Source organism: Nilaparvata lugens, chromosome 3 (assembly GCF_014356525.2).
Source record: "Nilaparvata lugens isolate BPH chromosome 3, ASM1435652v1, whole genome shotgun sequence".
Taxonomy (NCBI): domain Eukaryota; kingdom Metazoa; phylum Arthropoda; class Insecta; order Hemiptera; family Delphacidae; genus Nilaparvata; species Nilaparvata lugens.
In genome coordinates this window covers 75181845-75200730 of record NC_052506.1, presented here as the reverse complement: position 1 = coordinate 75200730, position 18886 = coordinate 75181845, and the positions used below count along the sequence as shown (strand labels likewise).

Genomic DNA, 18886 nt, shown 5'->3' with positions numbered 1-18886 from the left:
TTTAACGTGTTGACAGTTAGACAGTTGTATGTGATGAATGTAGTGAAGTATATATTTAAATATAAAAATAATTTCATTTGCACTAATAATACTATCAATAATCAATAAAATTTAAGACCCACCACAAATAAGTACCTAATCTATCATACTAACATTGAACATATTAGAAGACAACTCATATATTTAAGCACTAAAATTATAAATAAAATTCCTGAACAAATTATTAGCTGTGCCAAGATAACAAAAAAGTAAAAACGATATCAATGCTTGGATCAAAATTAACTACTTCTACCTTTGAGAACTATAATAAGTTAACAGAGAACTTTTCTGATTAGTGCGCTCACTTCCCCTACTTGTGCTCTATCACATCCCTTTCCCAATCCTTTCCAAAAAATTCCAAGGATCAAAAGCCTTCCTATGACATGGATAGCCATAGTTGGAAGAACTTTTGATCCTCTACCCTTCTTCACCACATAACATGTATAAATTGCCTTCTAATAATGTAATGTGTTCTCATATTTATGTTATTTATTTTATACTGTAATGCTTTTTTATTGATGTAATTAATTTTTATTTCATATTGATGTATCTTATGTGTGTGTGTATGTGTGTGTGTGTGTGTGAATAAATAAATTGAAATTGAAATAGCAACATATACCAGGTGTGCCAGGGGCTTCCTAGTTTCTAACAATCACTGAAGAGCCACATGTGAAATAAGGGAGAGAGGCTAGTGGTGTTAGGTGGGGAAAATCATGCCATTTCAAGTTATCTCCACTTGGAAACATAATATATGTTTAGGGCTTCCACTTTTCAAACAAGTTTCAGTTGAGAATCTATCATTATCATATTTTGTATGGCATTTCAGTTCGATCAAACTGCAAAATAAATGGTGTTGTGATTCTAGGTGGTGTCGGTACTGCGTGACTGCGTGTGGAACTACATGCGTGACCACGTGCCTTCGCCGGCCCTGTTCGCACGCGACGCCAGTGGAGTGATGTGGCGCGACCCGGCTCTGGCCCGCCCCGCCAAGCAGTACACCGAAACCCTCCGCATTATTATGCAGAAAAATATCGGGGTCTTTGGACCTCTATATTCGCTCCTTTTCCTCAATTCAACTAATGATTCCTAGCTCTGAAACAAATGCACCATTCACGAACATAGTACATTCTTGAACTCCACACTTTTGTTAAACCTGAAAGATTTGATATGCAAGGAACGAGTTTTTTTATTAAGTAAAAATTTATTCTTGTATCAAGTTTAAATTAAGAATCTTTGTAAATTTGAATAATTGAGCTTGATATTAAGACGATAATTCATCAATTATTACTGTATTTGTTTTATTTTATAAAGATTATACTGTATATACTGTACACAATTATTTTAATCAATTTTAGTTAGATGTTCCTTTCACTGCTACAATTTGTAATTTATTCATTGATTTCGAGGCCTCATATGGAATTGTTGATGCTTGTGACACACTATTACAATACAGTTTGTATATGACGAAGGAGGATTTTTACAATAAATTTGTAAAAATATAATTATAAAAAACTCATATTTTGACATTCAAGTTTATTTCCATACTCATACCCCATCAATTTTTGATTGTGAACAGTTTTTGGAAAAAAGTTATTTTGCAGGTCAATTGGTATGTAAGTGATATGTACCAATGCAAGTTTGTTGGGTAAGAACTGGTTCTCGCGATACCAATTGAAAATGCAAATCTGCATTTATACACTGTTTTATCGAATTTTATAGACGTATTATACCAACTACTGTTGGTATCAAATATATAATTTTCGATTTACGATATCCGGAAAAGATCAGCCTCTATAAATACTAGAAGATTGTGTTCGTAGATCAGTCTATCTACTACTGAAAAATATTTATTTCACAGTTTCAATAACATCACTATGCTCACTTGAAGAGAATATTATTACATGCTTTATTTTAAATATTGATCATCAATCAAATTAATTCAACCCATTTTTTTAAATTAAATCGACGGCTCAAATGGAATTGTTGAAGCTTGTTACGATACTTTTACAAGAGCGTTCTGTGCTTCATTCTTAGTTATTTTGGGATTATCAATTCTTGGTTGATTGTTGTTTTATTTGATAATTCGTTTAGGTTATTGCAATTCAATTCTATTTTCCAAGATGAAGACTTTAATATGGTATATATCTACTCTAAAGTCAATAGAATCCCTTAACCCTAAAGAACTCATTCTTTTTTCAAATTGAACATTGAATTATTCCAAGAGCGCATGAATTTTAATTTCTCTTCATCTGCATAATTTAGTATAGAACAATAGTTTTCACCTTTTGACATTCCCAGCTATGATCTAACTTAATAGCTTTGTCACTAATATGTTGATTGAGGTACAATTGAAAACAAAAAGTTTTCTTGAGTTTGTAAAATATTAGGCACTTTTTTCTGTGGCTTACATCGAATGTGGGTGAAGGTGAAAGCTTGATCTAATCTCTGCACTTCACTCTCAGATTTATTCACTTTTCAGGTTGGTGGTTCACTTAATATGACAATTTTATTGACTTAATATGAACTTTTCTTTCGAACCTCATTCTTAAATACTTTTGTTGATGGCCTCAAATTCATTCTTGTTGAATTCTCTTCCCTCAACTTTAATAACTATGTAGCGTGAATGTTGATGTTGTGGAACTTTTCCATAATTGATTAGACTTAAATTAATATTTTAATAAAAGTGGATTTTTGACAACGTTTTAAGTCTATTCAATTATTTAATAACTATATTAGAAATTGAGATAATTGAACTACTGTAACACTAATACTACTGTCATTCAACTTTAATACCGTGTAACCGGTAAAGAACAGAACTGCGCGTGCTGCGATAAACCTGTTTCAAAATAAAATAGAAACGATTCATCCCCTCTGAATTTTTTTTTTATATATGTATAATATTTAAGAATATTTGAATTGATAATATTATATTTTCTCTATGATACTATATAGTGAGCAACCGTTCTAACTAATGAGAACTCGCTCACAACTCCGATGATATTCTGTGAGCTGTTCTGTTAAGTTATTGTAAGCAGTGGAAAGTCGAGAGTATTGGTTTAATACGGTAGTTTGGAGTTGGAGTGTAGTTGATTGGTACCAGCTGTATAATATATAATGGTTCCTTGGAAGACCTATACAGATTATTATTATCACTCCCCTATCATTGAGAAACTGGTAAATGTTGGGAAAAAATTATTCACCTCATGAAAGAGAGTTGTTCATATTGCATTCATTTTACTGGAGAATGACAGAAAAATGAACAGTTTTTTTTAAATTTAGCTCACCTTATATTCATCCTAAAATGGATGATGGAAACTTGGAAAGAATTTATGGAATTCTGTGTGATTCATCGTATATCGCATATTTCCTGGACCATAATATTGACAATCAACAACTATGAACGCATCAAATTCATCTTTGAAACACTGATTTAACCTATATGTATTCTATCTAATTGAACACTTTACTGATAGATATTAATAACAATATTGATTGAGAAGAATATGTTTTCAGAATAATAAATGCTGCATGGCTAAGCACATGGGAAGTCCATATTGAGAAGTACTAGGCCTAAATGAAAATATTTATTGTCAGATAAATTTCATGATTCACCTAATAAAGTCAAGTGTGACATGAAATACACTGACTTTTTGGCGGTACGAAGCTCGCCGGGCAAGCTAGTAGTACTAGCATAAATGACATTTTTTTTCTATTTTTAATTGAAATCAAATTTGAAAATCCCGCTTGTTTTAGAAACAAGGCTGTCTACAACTCCACATTTATTCACAAAATTGATACTAAAAAGTTTTAAATCCTCGTGTTTTTTTTTTAATTTTGAGAGACATTTAGTTTGCGATACGAATTTAGAGTTTTAGTTTTTTAGGATTGTCAACAATATTTTTCAATTTCCAAATTATCAATAATAATATTATTATTATTCAACTTTTCCGTTTTGGAAACATTTTGTCTTTTAAGTTGGTACATGCATCTAACCTGTTTTGCTGGTTGGTTATGAGTTTGCTATTTTCAATTTGAAATTAAATTTCTTTCTATTTTATTTAGCAGGGTGTTTTTCTGCTAATCAATCTTTAATTTTTGTAATTAGTTTCTCTAACCTACAAATTGGTCTTTTGCTAAGGTTTAATAATATTATTAAGAGCTCCATAAATCTGTCACAATCGTTAGCTGTATGATAATAATAAACTGAGCTTAGCTTATCGATCACAAAAATGTAAGTACAGTATAATATTTTACCTAGCTCTAAAATATAAATGTATTAATTTATTTTCGATTGAATTCAAATTTAATTTACAGAAATAATAGAGTTATATCCCATTTAGGGTTCTTGTTTCTTGAAAAACATCTTGAATTGGCAGCCTTGTATTTTTATAACAATCTGTCTAATATATTTGTAATTTCTTAACATAATTCTCATCTACTGCTGATAGCCTGATAGGGGCTGCTAGCTCCTCAATAACAATTTGAACTAGGTACTGCATTTTAAACGCCATAAAATTCCATGGTTAATTGATACAGTAAATTACCACAGTAGTTCTTTTCCAGACAAATATCAATCTACATCAACTCTATTATATTTTATTTTTATAAATATTTTTGTGTAAAGAGTTTTTATAATATTCGAGTTATACATTAGCTAATTTTGTCATCTGTTTTATTATAAATTTGTAAAAAATCATTACTACTTTTGGTTTCAAAGTAAGATATATTTTTGAGCGATTATCTAATTTTTCCTTAAAGAAACTTATAAGCATATTCATTGTACCCTTGAAATGTCTTATAAGTTGTGCCAACATGTCCTATAGGTTGGATCTTTTAGTAAGGTGTGTAGTGTAGACCTCCTATACACTTTCAATAGTAATGTCTAATTATATTACATTACATTACAATAGAAATGTGTAACATTTAGTAATGTATCAACATTTCCAACGTGATTTTTGTGAATAGATTAAATTATTTCAATTAGTTTATTTCTGTCTCCGATGGGTCCTTTTGTTAATAGATGTCATCAATAATCTTCCCAAGAAATCCTAGATAAATCTCTACTATACACAGATGACTCAACCCTATTTCGGTGCTCTTATCTGCAATCAATTAAAATAATCAGATACCGATATTTTTGATTAAAAGAGACTAAGCCGAACTTTGATTTTCTGCGAATTAACTGCAGTAGTTTTAAATTTTAATAAAACTATCTTACCTACTTACTTGTTACTTATCTATCCTATTTTCTATGTTGAAGCACAAATTTTAAAAAGAGGGTTTTTAATCTCAAATGTCTATCCTAACCTAATCTTAAATGCTAAAATAATTCTATCCGTTCATGTCAAGTCGATTTGTTATTATTAGAGATCCTGCAGACTTCATATCCATCGCGCAATTCTTCAGAAACCGTGATGAATTCTCCATTATGACCTTATTGGTTCATACCTCTCATGCAATCCTACTCATGTCCAATATTTATGTGAGGTGGAGGGGTGTCGTGTGTCGGCATGACAGGTCACTTGATGGACATGTGTGGCATGCACCATTTTATTCTATTACCATCCGTGATCGGATCGGAGTGGGATCGGAACACTTCATGACAGTTGTGCCCCCGATTTTAATTCGTTTTTGCATGCATGTAATGTATAATTACAACATGCACTCTATGGCAGTAGGTATAATAAAGTATTTAAAAAAACTAAATATTTTTGTTGAGTACGGTAGTTATCAATTTTTAATAATATCTAGTTGAAAAGCTCAAATCATGTTTCAGATGTCTATGGTTGACGCTTTCTATGTTCTTCCACCGAAAAGCAAGGAGCGAACTTTCGAATATGACAAGACCTTACCCAGCCTACCTCTACCGTCTCTGTCACACACATTATCACGCTACTTGGATTCAGTGAAAGCTATTTCTACCGATGAGGAGTATAAAAAGACTGTTGAAATTGTTCAGGAGTTTGAAAATGGAATTGGAAAAGATCTTCATGCTAAACTCCAAAGCAAGGCTGCCGATGAAAGGAATTGGGTAATTGCATTTTTTCCTCTAGAAAATTCAAGCAGGCGCGAATCCTAGAGGGGCGATCGCTAAACATTCGATAAACAATATCTTGGAGAAAGTACCCTAAAGACGTCATGAATTTATTTTCTATTCATTTTTCAACGACTCACCCCAAAGATTTCAACTTTGAGCACTCAACATATTATCTCAAAAAGTTAAAACGATTGAAACTTTCCTTGGAAATTTGTTTCATAGTAACTTGATAACAATTCGAACAACTTTGGAAAAGGTTTTCAGTAAAAAGTTTTCTAAACCCCACTACCTTAATCTTGAAAAATAAAGCTCTTGAACGCTTCTCCGGATGGGCTCTATACTTGGAGGGGTGCCTCCTAAACTCCCTCATTCGCCCCCCAGTCAATGTCCTTGATCCGCGCTTGAATGCAAGTTTATAGTTGAAGGGGAGCAAAACTTTGTTGTTCTTTCCCATTTAATTATAATGTTTTAAACTTATTGTAATTTTTTCTTAATTCACAATCTCCTACTATATAGATTTGATGGCATCAATTTCGGATTAGTGTTGATTTGAGAACTAACTACAGTAATAATCATTACTGAAAATATTGAATAAAAATGAAATATTGCAATAAAATCTAATCTCTTTATTGAGTAATAAATAGCTGATAGCTGGTTTAGAATGCTGTATTTATTCGACTTGCTTTGTTCTCTGAAAGATAAAATTTGAAAAAATAGTCTCCAACCATATTATCATTGTTATTGTATTATTAGCTAAGAGATTATAATAGACTGTTGTAGTAAACTGTGTTTAGAACAAAAGAATGTGCTCTAAATAACGCTCAGCTTACCGTATCGATACGCTAGATAGCAGTTGAACTATAGGTGTTTGCAACATGCGTTTTGAACTAAAGTCAAACATTGTAATGGTCTTATGTCGGTTGTAAACGAACACTTATATCAATCCAATGGGTAAATAATGGTTGGAAAATATGTATCGGCCTCTGCATATTTTATGCCTATTATATATCACGAAATTTTGAAGATATGAAACCCATATAATACATAAAAATTGAAGCATGACAATATTAAACATATTAAAATGCTTGAAAACATTTCGTTAACAAATATTGATTCTTCTGTGGAGAAAGTATGTTGAATTAGTTGCTTTCTACTGTTATCTAAATGCCACTATAGCTAAAAAAATATTAAATCAATGCAGTGGAATTTGGTTATAACGTCATTCAAGGGACCACAAATTATTTAATGACGCTATAAAAGAGGTTTCAAAATCTTAATTAAAAAAAATGAAAAACTTAGTTTTTATATGGAAACACACTTTTAATAAAGGCAATTTAGGAAATACATACATTTACATAATATATGTATAACTTAATCTTATCTAGAAGCTCAAGTTTAAAAATAAAAAAAAAAGTATAAAAATATGCAAACATAGGCCAAAGTTACACTGTCTTAACAGAAATAATTCCTGTTATCATTTTCCATTTCGTGTTATAAAACTTGTCTTAACTTTTAGAAATACTATCTATGTTTCTATGATTACGGATTCTATCATGTTCCTTTCTTTGATGAGTGATCATTTCTTTATTATGGTGATCAAGACTTTACATTATCGATTTTCAGTGTTAAGTTGTTCTTATTTTCAATTCTAGCTAGAAGAGTGGTGGGAAAACTATGTTTATTTGAGTAATCGTCAGCCATTACTGCCCGATTGGAGCATGTCTGGCTCATCACCAACATTAGAACTTGGTTGGACTTTCGGCCCTGGGAAACAAGTACTTGTAAGTGCCCTACTGATTTCATATAAAATGAATAGAATAAATTTGTATTTATCAAAATATGTACAAGTACATTTGAATAGTGTCAATTTTCAATAATACCATAGAGAAACAATAGCGTAAGTAGATATCCCATGGTATAGGGAATTTATGTCGCAACTTTTACTGTTATCTCAAGCCGATTACTGTTGATTATTGTCAATTTTTACTGTTTTGTTGGGGCGATAGTGTATGAACGGCACAATTTGAGAGACTACCAGCGTCACACAGCTGCATAGGAAAGAACTACGTGAACTATCAGCTTGGGATAACAGTAAAAGTTGCAACATAACCGCCGCCCTATACCATGGGATATCTACTTATTACATAATACATAACGCTATGCTAGCCTATTTATATGAGAAGACTAAAACATAAAGTGCTACCTAGTTTAGTTGCAAGTTAAAAATTACCGGTGTGGTAGTTAAAACTCTTGTAAGGAATAAAGAGACAGGTTCAACAGATATTACTTATTCAAATTCTTTGCAAAGATTTTTGGATCTTCTAATGCTTACAATCTGGTTGGCAGCTTCACAAAATATTTCTTACTTCTGTAGACGAGTTTTTTTCTCAAAAAGATCTAATCTCTGTCTTTCTGTATGACCAAATCTTGTATTATAATTTTGTGTGAATTATTTCTCAAGTTTGAGCCTGCATTTTTTGAAGAAGAAGACTATGACATCATGTAGTGTACATTGTTAAGATTCCAAGGTCTGAGAAAGCTATTTTTACAGTCAGTTTTATTAAGGTTTAGCATAATTCTTATGCTGATTTTGTTGAGTTTCATTTATGCCCTTGAAATACTTACTAATAACAAAACAAGATTGAAAAATTTATGTTTAAGAATTTTATTGAAATATTTCATAATCTTTCAAATGTGCTGTTCATATGACTGGATTATTGATTGGCAATTTGTATGTGACATTGGCAGTACGCCTCCCGATACTGCTACCATCTGGTGAGTCTTTTTGTGCTGATGCGAAGCGAGCGTTACCGCCCTGCCATGACAGTCAGCCGTCGGACTGGCGCCAAGAAACGATTCAACATGAACCAGTATCGTCGGCTGTTCAACACCTGTCAAATACCTGGACAATTCATCGACGAAATGCATACACATTTCAAAACTGGTCAGTTATCAGTTCGTTAAATACAAATGAAAATATTGATGTATAGGCGAATTGCAATATCAGGTGTATTTATTTAAAAAGGTAGTTTTCACCGGGATCAATCATACTGATTTATCTGATCACCTACTTTTAAGTATGTGGTGCTCATGGATTAACATTGATCTCAGAGATCAATGAGTCAGAGTTTTCAGGTCTCAACTGATCAATTCCAGGGCTTCTGACATGACCTAACGTCTGCTTTTTAGGCAGCCGAGACTGTCGGCTTGACGTGCCCATCCGAAACACGGGAGTGGCCCGAGAAAAACACCTGGTACGGGCTGGGATTCGAACCCGGGTTTCTGGCTTATAAAACCAGCATCTAATGCACTCGACTACGGCTACTCCTAAGACCAAATTGAATCCCAACATTTCGGCACGTTTTTCCATGCAATGAATTTCTGGTGCCACCAAGTTTGGTGTACTTTCCGATTGACGGCCGACATTTACCGACCGACACTCATAGTTGTCCTCCGATTGGCTAATACCATAGAGAAACAATAGCTTAAGTAGATATCCCATGGTATAGGGCGTTTATGTCGCAACTTTTACTGTTATCAAGCCGATAGTCCAAGTATTTCTTTCCCAAAAAACTGTGTGACGCTGGTAGTCTCTCATATTGTGCCGTTCATACACTCTCACCCGGCCAAAACAGTAAAAATCTACAATAATCGATAGTAATCGACTTGAGATAACAGTAAAAGTTGCGACATAAACGCCCTATACCATTGGATAGTATACTTACACTATTGTTTCTCTATGCTAATACTCACCAACAGCTGATTCTCAGCCAATCGGAGGCCAATTCTGAGTGTCGGCTGACAATCGGTAAGTGTGAAAACGGCCATTGCATGCTGTTGTAGAAGTTCAAGCATTAAAACCTTGCAAATCAATTACTTTGTTATACGGAAATATTTGTTACACGGGCAATGGGGTCCGAACGTAAGCGTGAGAAAAATTTCTTGACAATATGATGGCATTTGGGAACATGGAATAGAAAAGTTGACTAAAGAATTCAGTATATTATATTGTGTATTTGTATGATATTGCATTATATCTTTACACTCTTTTATTTCAATTGTACAGGAACAACTGTAGCAGGAACAGTTTTTTCTGCATACACCCGTGACTAAATAGAATATATCAAACTCCAATAATAAAGTTGTATCAACTTAATCTCGATTGGGAATCAATGAAATTGAGGCTAAATTCAAACATACAATTTATAAAGTGAATCCTCCTTGAACGTTACATAATATAAAGATTGTTACATAGACGTTTATCAATAATTCCAGGACTGGTTGTACAAACTAAAATATTAAGGAATCTATTTTGAAAATTGGTTCTCAACTAATTCATTATAGAATACTGCAGAATATTCAAACTAACTTACAATACAACAAACTTGTACAAATTAATTTAAATTTAGACTCTTTACTGTATCAATTTCACTTTACATAACTGTATGTTATGTAAAATTTGTTTAAAAAGTTTTTTATTACAAATTGTTTATGGTTTAAAATAAAGACTGATAGATAGTCCAGCAGTGAAGGCCAGTCCCCATATTAGTCCAGCAGTTAACTTTGTTTCGTGATGATTTTGCTTTATATATCAATCAGTGACTTATCTTGAATTTCCAGATTTTACTGTGACTTAATCCAGAAATTTGACAGATCTATATATAAATTCATGATTAGTAATTCAATTGAAAATTTATTTAATTAAATTATTGAAATAAACCAATTAATTTGCAAATGTAAATAATTTTCAATTTCTAAATAATTTATCAACCAATCAATCTTTAAATAAAAAAATATAATTTAAAATGAATGATGACAAAATTCAAAATGTATAATTGAATATATTTAAATATTTTATATTCAGTATTAGTATTTATAATAATATCAATTTATTTATTTATTTATCATTTATTGAATTATTTAATTGGTTTATTAATAATTATTCTATCATTAATTTTCATTTCAACATTTAATATTTTTATAGATTATATTATTTCAAATAATAAGAATATAAGTAAATTTATTTATTATTAATCCATCAATTAATAATTCAAACAATTTTAATTTCTAATTTTAATAATTTATTTTAAATATTTAGTTTGTCAAAATTACATGAATAATTTTTATTGAAGTTGAAAATTCTCAGCAAAAGTTCTTATTTTCATAATTATACAAAAATAGGTAAAGAATACAGATAGAACAAATTCGCATTCAAAATACACAGTCAACAACAATGTTGATAGCTGATTGGGATGGCTGCAAAATGGCTGAACCGACAAGTGCGCGACCTAGTGGAAAGAATTGTACCTAACTTCCTTTCATCCAGCTAAAAACAGGATTCAGATATTTAGACTTATGGTTAACTCAAATTACCAAAAAATACTATAAGTAAACTAAAAAATATTTATAAAATAACATAGACAACAGAAAATATTTTATTGTAATATATTCTAATGTTATTTTATTTACATGGATTTCAAACGGTAATTATTTAACCTCAAAACTCGAATTTCATAATGTGTGTTTGCTACATTTCTCATTGCTTTGAGTTGAAATAATTATTACTGTCAATAGAAAAGAAACATTATTTATTATTAAATGATGAGAAGTTATTATTTAATTATAATCTAGATAAACATTATTATTGTTTTGGATTTCTAGATTGGGATTTTATCATAAATATGTAGCCATTGATGATTCTTATTTAACCACAGACATTGTTACCAACTTAATTTTGATTTTCCTGCACTGGTGCTCCATATAACCTACTAACTATTTTGCGTTGTCATGCTGCAAATCTGGAGTACGCAAAGTAATACTTTGCGCACTAGAGCGGAAAAGTGATTCTTTGCGGCCTGCAATCAGTGCAGAAATGGTCACTTTTCAAGTTATCTGTAGGAAAATTTGATTTGCTGAATGGTGTGTTGTGTTAAAAAGAGAAAGGGGAAAAATATCCTGTAAATTATAATTTTCCATGTAATAGATAGTTGAAGGGTGAGAGTAAGGATGAGCAAGAACGGAATAAATGGACGTTAAAAACAGGGGGGCGGGGAGGAAACGATGAACAGTCCACTCATAACTAAACTAGTAGTTCTGTGAACAGTAGACCTCGCGCTCAGTTGACCTGTTGTTATGTTTTCTCAAAAATTAATAAATAATTTATCAATTTATATTATTTATCAGTTTTATCAGATTTATCAGTTTTATTCTTGATATTATTGTTTATTGACATTTAAGGAGGAAACCTTAAATAGAGGTTTCCAATAGCATTGTTTGTGTCCTGAATGGAATGAAACTTTTATTCTATTATTCTGTTATTTTATTATGATGTATTTATAATGTATATTTTGACGTTTCCGATAGCATTGTTTGTATGCACTAAAGGAATAAAAATCATTCTTATTCTTATTTAAAATGTCTAGGAAAAATCCTAAATAAACATAGAGCTTCTTGCCCTATCGTACCGTGACGTGTCGTCCCGGAATGTGAGTGTGTGATGGATTGATACATTTTCAAGATGTTTGATGTTTATGAACGGGTAGTATTATAGTCCACTAGACAGCTGATTTATGATGAATGATTCTATAGTCTGATTTTTACTCCAATATTGGCGTATGAAGGAGGCTACTTTTCCCTTCTATATTATCCTTGAAATGCAAAATTTCCAAATACCTTGTATATACGTCGACGCAATTTAAAAAGGAACATACCTGTCAAATTTCATGAAAATCTATTACCGCGTTTCGCCGTAAATGCGCAACATATAAACATTCAAACATTAAGAGAAATGACAAACCGTCGACTTGAATCTTAGACCTCACTTCGCTCGGTCAAAAAAAACTCGCATCTACAGACAATCCCGGCATTCAAAGTGAGTTAGATATCTTAGGTCTCGCATAAATAGATATGAGGAAGTTTTTTTATGGTATGTCATATCTATGGTATAGATATGAAGAAATTCATGATTACCAACTTTGCTTTCGTTTTCTAGAAAGTTTAAATTAGGTACTAAAAAATACTATCTCTTACATACCGTATGCTAAATGCAATTATTCATTTAAATAAGTTTGACAAGCTAAGAAAAAGTAAGGACATGGATTGAAATATAATTATAATTATAATTGATTGTCATACTATTTATAATGAATTAATGATATTACCATGATGCCGCATCGCTTGCAGCAATCTTACATGCACTAAATCTATATTATATATTTTTGTTAATCAACTACATGAGTAATGAAATGTTACACACAACATTGAAAGAATGAATAGAAATGAGTAGAAATCCATTCGACTGGATCACTGATTTACGTCATAACTTATCAAGGCAGATTTATCTTGAAATTATCCAACTTGTTGGTGCATTTATACTTGAATGTATGCTTGTTACGTTGTTATAGAATCGGAAGGGCCGTGCCCCACGCACGTTGTAGTCATGTACAACGGACACCTGTACAAGTTGGAGCCATTCCATCCGGACGGCAGTCAGCTGACCACAGCTGAATGGGAAAAACTGCTCACTGAGATTGTGCGCCACGGAGCGACAGAGAGGGGTCAGGATGTCGCCGCTCTCACTTCTGACAATCGAACCTCCTGGGCAGAGGTAAGGCTGTAGAGTAGTATTTGTAAACATACCATACTATTAATCAATTAGTTCATTAAAACACATAATTTTTTAATTTAATTAATTTTCATTACATAACATCATTGTCCGGGAATATTCCCACTTGATAGGTATATTGTCAAATTGGTCTTAATATATTTTAAAAATACAAAACAATGACGATAAAACAGTTACAGTAATAAAATCGCAATTGAAGTAGTTATTTGTGCAACTAGTGCACAAAGTGACAGTTTGCTGCACTGAAAGAAACGTTCACGCACGAGCCGTAGGCGAGTGCAGAATAAAGGTTTCTTGAGTGCAGCAAACGAACTTTGCGCACGTATTTCACATTAAATTTTTCCTACAGTTACCATTGAATATGAAGTGATTAATTATGAGTAAAATTCTATGAGTAGAAATCCATAAAATGTTTTTCTGTGTAATTTAGTTATTAATAAAAACCTTAATTTATTTAAAATAAAATAATAATAATTTAATTTTAATGATTAGTAATTCAATTGAAAATTTATTTAATTAAATTATTGAAATAAACCAATTAATTTGCAAATGTAAATAATTTTCAATTTCTAAATAATTTATCAACCAATCAATCTTTAAATAAAAAAAATATATAATTTAAAATGAATGATGACAAAATTCAAAATGTATAATTGAATATATTTAAATATTTTATATTCAGTATTAGTATTTATAATAATATCAATTTATTTATTTATTTATCATTTATTGAATTATTTAATTGGTTTATTAATAATTATTCTATCATTAATTTTCATTTCAACATTTAATATTTTTATAGATTATATTATTTCAAATAATAAGAATATAAGTAAATTTATTTATTATTAATCCATCAATTAATAATTCAAACAATTTTAATTTCTAATTTTAATAATTTATTTTAAATATTTAGTTTGTCAAAATTACATGAATAATTTTTATTGAAGTTGAAAATTCTCAGCAAAAGTTCTTATTTTCATAATTATACAAAAATAGGTAAAGAATACAGATAGAACAAATTCGCATTCAAAATACACAGTCACAACAATGTTGATAGCTGATTGGGATGGCTGCAAAATGGCTGAACCGACAAGCACGCGACCTAGTGGAAAGAATTGTACCTAACTTCCTTTCATCCAGCTAAAAACAGGATTCAGATATTTAGACTTATGGTTAACTCAAATTACCAAAAAATACTATAAGTAAACTAAAAAATATTTATAAAATAACATAGACAACAGAAAATATTTTATTGTAATATATTCTAATGTTATTTTATTTACATGGATTTCAAACGGTAATTATTTAACCTCAAAATTCGAATTTCATAATGTGTGTTTGCTACATTTCTCATTGCTTTGAGTTGAAATAATTATTACTGTCAATAGAAAAGAAACATTATTTATTATTAAATGATGAGAAGTTATTATTTAATTATAATCTAGATAAACATTATTATTGTTTTGGATTTCTATATTGGGATTTTATCATAAATATGTAGCCATTGATGATTCTTATCTAACCACAGACATTGTTACCAACTTAATTTTGATTTTCCTGCACTGGTGCTCCATATAACCTACTAACTATTTTGCGTTGTCATGCTGCAAATCTGGAGTATGCAAAGTAATACTTTGCGCACTAGAGCGGAAAAGTGATTCTTTGCGGCCTGCAATCAGTGCAGAAATGGTCACTTTTCAAGTTATCTGTAGGAAAATTCGATTTGCTGAATGGTGTGTTGTGTTAAAAGAGAAAGGGGAAAAATATCCTGTAAATTATAATTTTCCATGTAATAGATAGTTGAAGGGTGAGAGTAAGGATGAGCAAGAACGGAATAAATGGACGTTAAAAACAGGGGGGCGGGGAGGAAACGATGAACAGTCCACTCATAACTAAACTAGTAGTTCTGTGAACAGTAGACCTCGCGCTCAGTTGACCTGTTGTTATGTTTTCTCAAAAATTAATAAATAATTTATCAATTTATATTATTTATCAGTTTTATCAGATTTATCAGTTTTATTCTTGATATTATTGTTTTATTGACATATAAGGAGGAAACCTTAAATAGAGGTTTCCAATAGCATTGTTTGTGTCCTGAATGGAATGAAACTTTTATTCTATTATTCTGTTATTTTATTATGATGTATTTATAATGTATATTTTGACGTTTCCGATAGCATTGTTTGTATGCACTAAAGGAATAAAAATCATTCTTATTCTTATTTAAAATGTCTAGGAAAAATCCTAAATAAACATAGAGCTTCTTGCCCTATCGTACCGTGACGTGTCGTCCCGGAATGTGAGTGTGTGATGGATTGATACATTTTCAAGATGTTTGATGTTTATGAACGGGTAGTATTATAGTCCACTAGACAGCTGATTTATGATGAATGATTCTATAGTCTGATTTTTACTCCAATATTGGCGTATGAAGGAGGCTACTTTTCCCTTCTATATTATCCTTGAAATGCAAAATTTCCAAATACCTTGTATATACGTCGACGCAATTTAAAAAGGAACATACCTGTCAAATTTCATGAAAATCTATTACCGCGTTTCGCCGTAAATGCGCAACATATAAACATTCAAACATTAAGAGAAATGACAAACCGTCGACTTGAATCTTAGACCTCACTTCGCTCGGTCAAAAAAAACTCGCATCTACAGACAATCCCGGCATTCAAAGTGAGTTAGATATCTTAGGTCTCGCATAAATAGATATGAGGAAGTTTTTTATGGTATGTCATATCTATGGTATAGATATGAAGAAATCCAGGTTTTTATATCTACTTTTGTTTCTTCGTTTTACTAATTTTGGGTTTATAAGAGGATCCATTATGCAGCTCTATCTAAATAACTATTTAGCTTCATCATGCAGCTCCATAAACCTTATCATAGAGAAAAGATAGCATAAGAAGATATCGCATGGTATAGGGCGTTTATATTCCAAGTCTCACTGTTAATTACTCAAGCCCATAGTCCTAGTGGTTCTTTTTCGTGAAGCTATGTGACGCTGGTAGTCTCTCATACTGTGCCGTTCTTACACTCTCACCTGGCCAAAACAATAATAATAGACAGTAGTCGTCAGTAATAGGCTTGAGTTAACAGAAAATCGGCTTGAAATTTGGATGATAAACGACCTATACCATGGGATATCTTTTTATAGTATCTTTTATCCATGGAAGAAGCTACTGTAAATCCAGGTTTTTATATACAATTTTAGAGTTGATGAGAGAAGACGATCAGGAATAAGGTAACTTCCATCAGCCTTTGCATCCCCATTCCTGCTTTATATCATTCACTTGTTTTTCAGATTAGAGACCACATAATGGGACTATCGAAGAAGAACGCCGACCTAATGTTGGAGGTGGAAAGCAGCATGTTCACACTGTGCCTGGACGGAGACAGCCCGGGGAGCGCCTCGGAGGTGAACCGGTTGTCGCTGGCGGGCGACCTGCGCTGCCGCTGGGCCGACAAGGCACTCAATATCGTCTTCTTCGCCAACGGCTCGTCGGCCGGCCTCTGCAACCACGCCGCCTATGACGGCATCGTCAGCGTCTCCACCATGCACTTCATCCACCTCTCGCTGCTCGAGAACCGGGACAACTGGATCGAGTCGTTCGCCGTTCGCCCCGGTCTCATAAAGCCCACTCAAATCCTGTTCGATCTCGACGACAAGACCACCACACACATTCACAAAGTCATCGGAGGTATTAGTGATCAGGTACATAGATACATCAAATATTTTTATTATAACATAACTCAACATATCTTTGTAAATAAATATCAGAATTCACTTTTTGGTGAGGGCCATAAAAAATCCAAGTACTCTTTATTGAAAACTTTTATTCACAACATGTTCCAACATATTAATGACATTTTCAAGTGAGTGAATGAATTTGGCATTAATTTTTTCACTCACTTGAAAATGGTATTACTATGTTGAAACAAGTTGTGAATAAAAGTGTTTAATAAAAATTATTAGATTTTTAATTCCTGATATATCATAAATATCTTTACAACATAAAATCATTAGTGTGGTTGGGAGTTTAAGACAATAAGTGCCTTCTCTTCCACTTAACCCACTGAAGTGTTACTTTCAAGACGGTTCACAAATATTCAAGTGTCAAACACTTGAAGTACTTTCTGAATGAGCAGCTCGTACAGGGTTTTAAGCGAGAATAAATGTAAAATTTTAAACAGGGGCTTAGTTAAAAAAAATACTTTTGGGGTTTTCAGTGTTCAAAATATCCAACGCTAATCTGACCGCCCAGAATTGAAGTGAACCAACTCTGTGATTCAAGATAGTCAAGATCATATTGGTCAATATAAAAGAAGGAAGGTTCCATATGAAAACAATCAGCAGATCAGCCCAATATAGTCAGGGAGAGACAGAGGTTGCAATTGCTTCCAACTCAACTCACAGAGTTGATACTGATGGAAATGCTGAAAGCCTCATTCTATATTAGTCAATTCATGCTTTATAATAATTATAGTGACACAGATTGTTATAAATTATTTCTCTATAAATTATTAAATCATCATTATTTATCATATTATGAAAACTTCATTTTATTTAATAATGCCCACCCATATGTCTGAATGAATCAACAAATTTTGATTTTAGGTAGTGCTCAAGCAACTTATATATTGCCAGTAATAAATTTGATGACTAAGTTAAAAGATGGTCGAGATAATTATGACATTATCAAGTTATAATTGAGTCTAACGTCTTCCATGGCACGTTGCTTATAATTGAAGCAGCAAATACAAGTACTCTCAAGTTACTGGTGAAAATTATTTTCAAAGTACCTAAGGTATTTCATTTATATCGATTGAATTTGGTGCAATCCAAACCCTGCCTGTTTAACCGGGGATAACATGTGCTCCTGCCTAACCAGTTTTTATTTGTTTCTCTTCTACAGAATTAGGGGTTCAAAGTAAACAAAGACAATCCATAAGCTTATTAACATATTCCACGAACTTCGTTGCTGTGATAAAAATGATGTGTTGGAATTGAAATCGACGTGTCTAGCTCTATGTGAAGTTTAGTTTATTAATTCCTGATATTGGTGAAATTACTGAAATTTATCATGAATCACATTTTTCTCAAATGATTTATTGTTGCTTGTTTAAATATTATTTTAGAAAAGTAATGGAATCTCACCCTATTTGCATGTTAG

The 18886-nt window shown here is 31.9% G+C and overlaps 2 protein-coding genes across 3 annotated transcripts in view; both read left to right on the top strand.

Moving 5' to 3' along the window:
- The window catches only part of LOC111059553 (integrator complex subunit 5), a 35175-nt gene extending 33610 nt beyond the window's left edge, over window positions 1-1565 (top strand). Inside the window, exon 13 of the mRNA XM_039424581.1 lies at window positions 905-1565. Coding sequence (XP_039280515.1) covers window positions 905-1129 — 225 coding nt within the window. The 3' untranslated portion in view covers window positions 1130-1565. The remainder of the gene's footprint in view (window positions 1-904) is intronic.
- A 761-nt stretch (window positions 1566-2326) lies between these two features.
- Window positions 2327-18886, top strand: part of LOC111047633 (peroxisomal carnitine O-octanoyltransferase) — a 25727-nt gene continuing 9167 nt past the window's right edge. The window contains exons 1-6 of one of the 2 annotated variants that reach the window (XM_039424583.1): window positions 2327-2518; window positions 5816-6070; window positions 7729-7857; window positions 8825-9020; window positions 13480-13682; window positions 17017-17427. In XM_039424583.1, coding sequence (XP_039280517.1) covers window positions 5816-6070; window positions 7729-7857; window positions 8825-9020; window positions 13480-13682; window positions 17017-17427 — 1194 coding nt within the window. In that variant the 5' untranslated portion in view covers window positions 2327-2518. Of the gene's footprint in view, window positions 2519-4019; window positions 4271-5815; window positions 6071-7728; window positions 7858-8824; window positions 9021-13479; window positions 13683-17016; window positions 17428-18886 lie in introns of those variants that run through there. The other variant, XM_039424582.1, reaches the window with a different exon arrangement.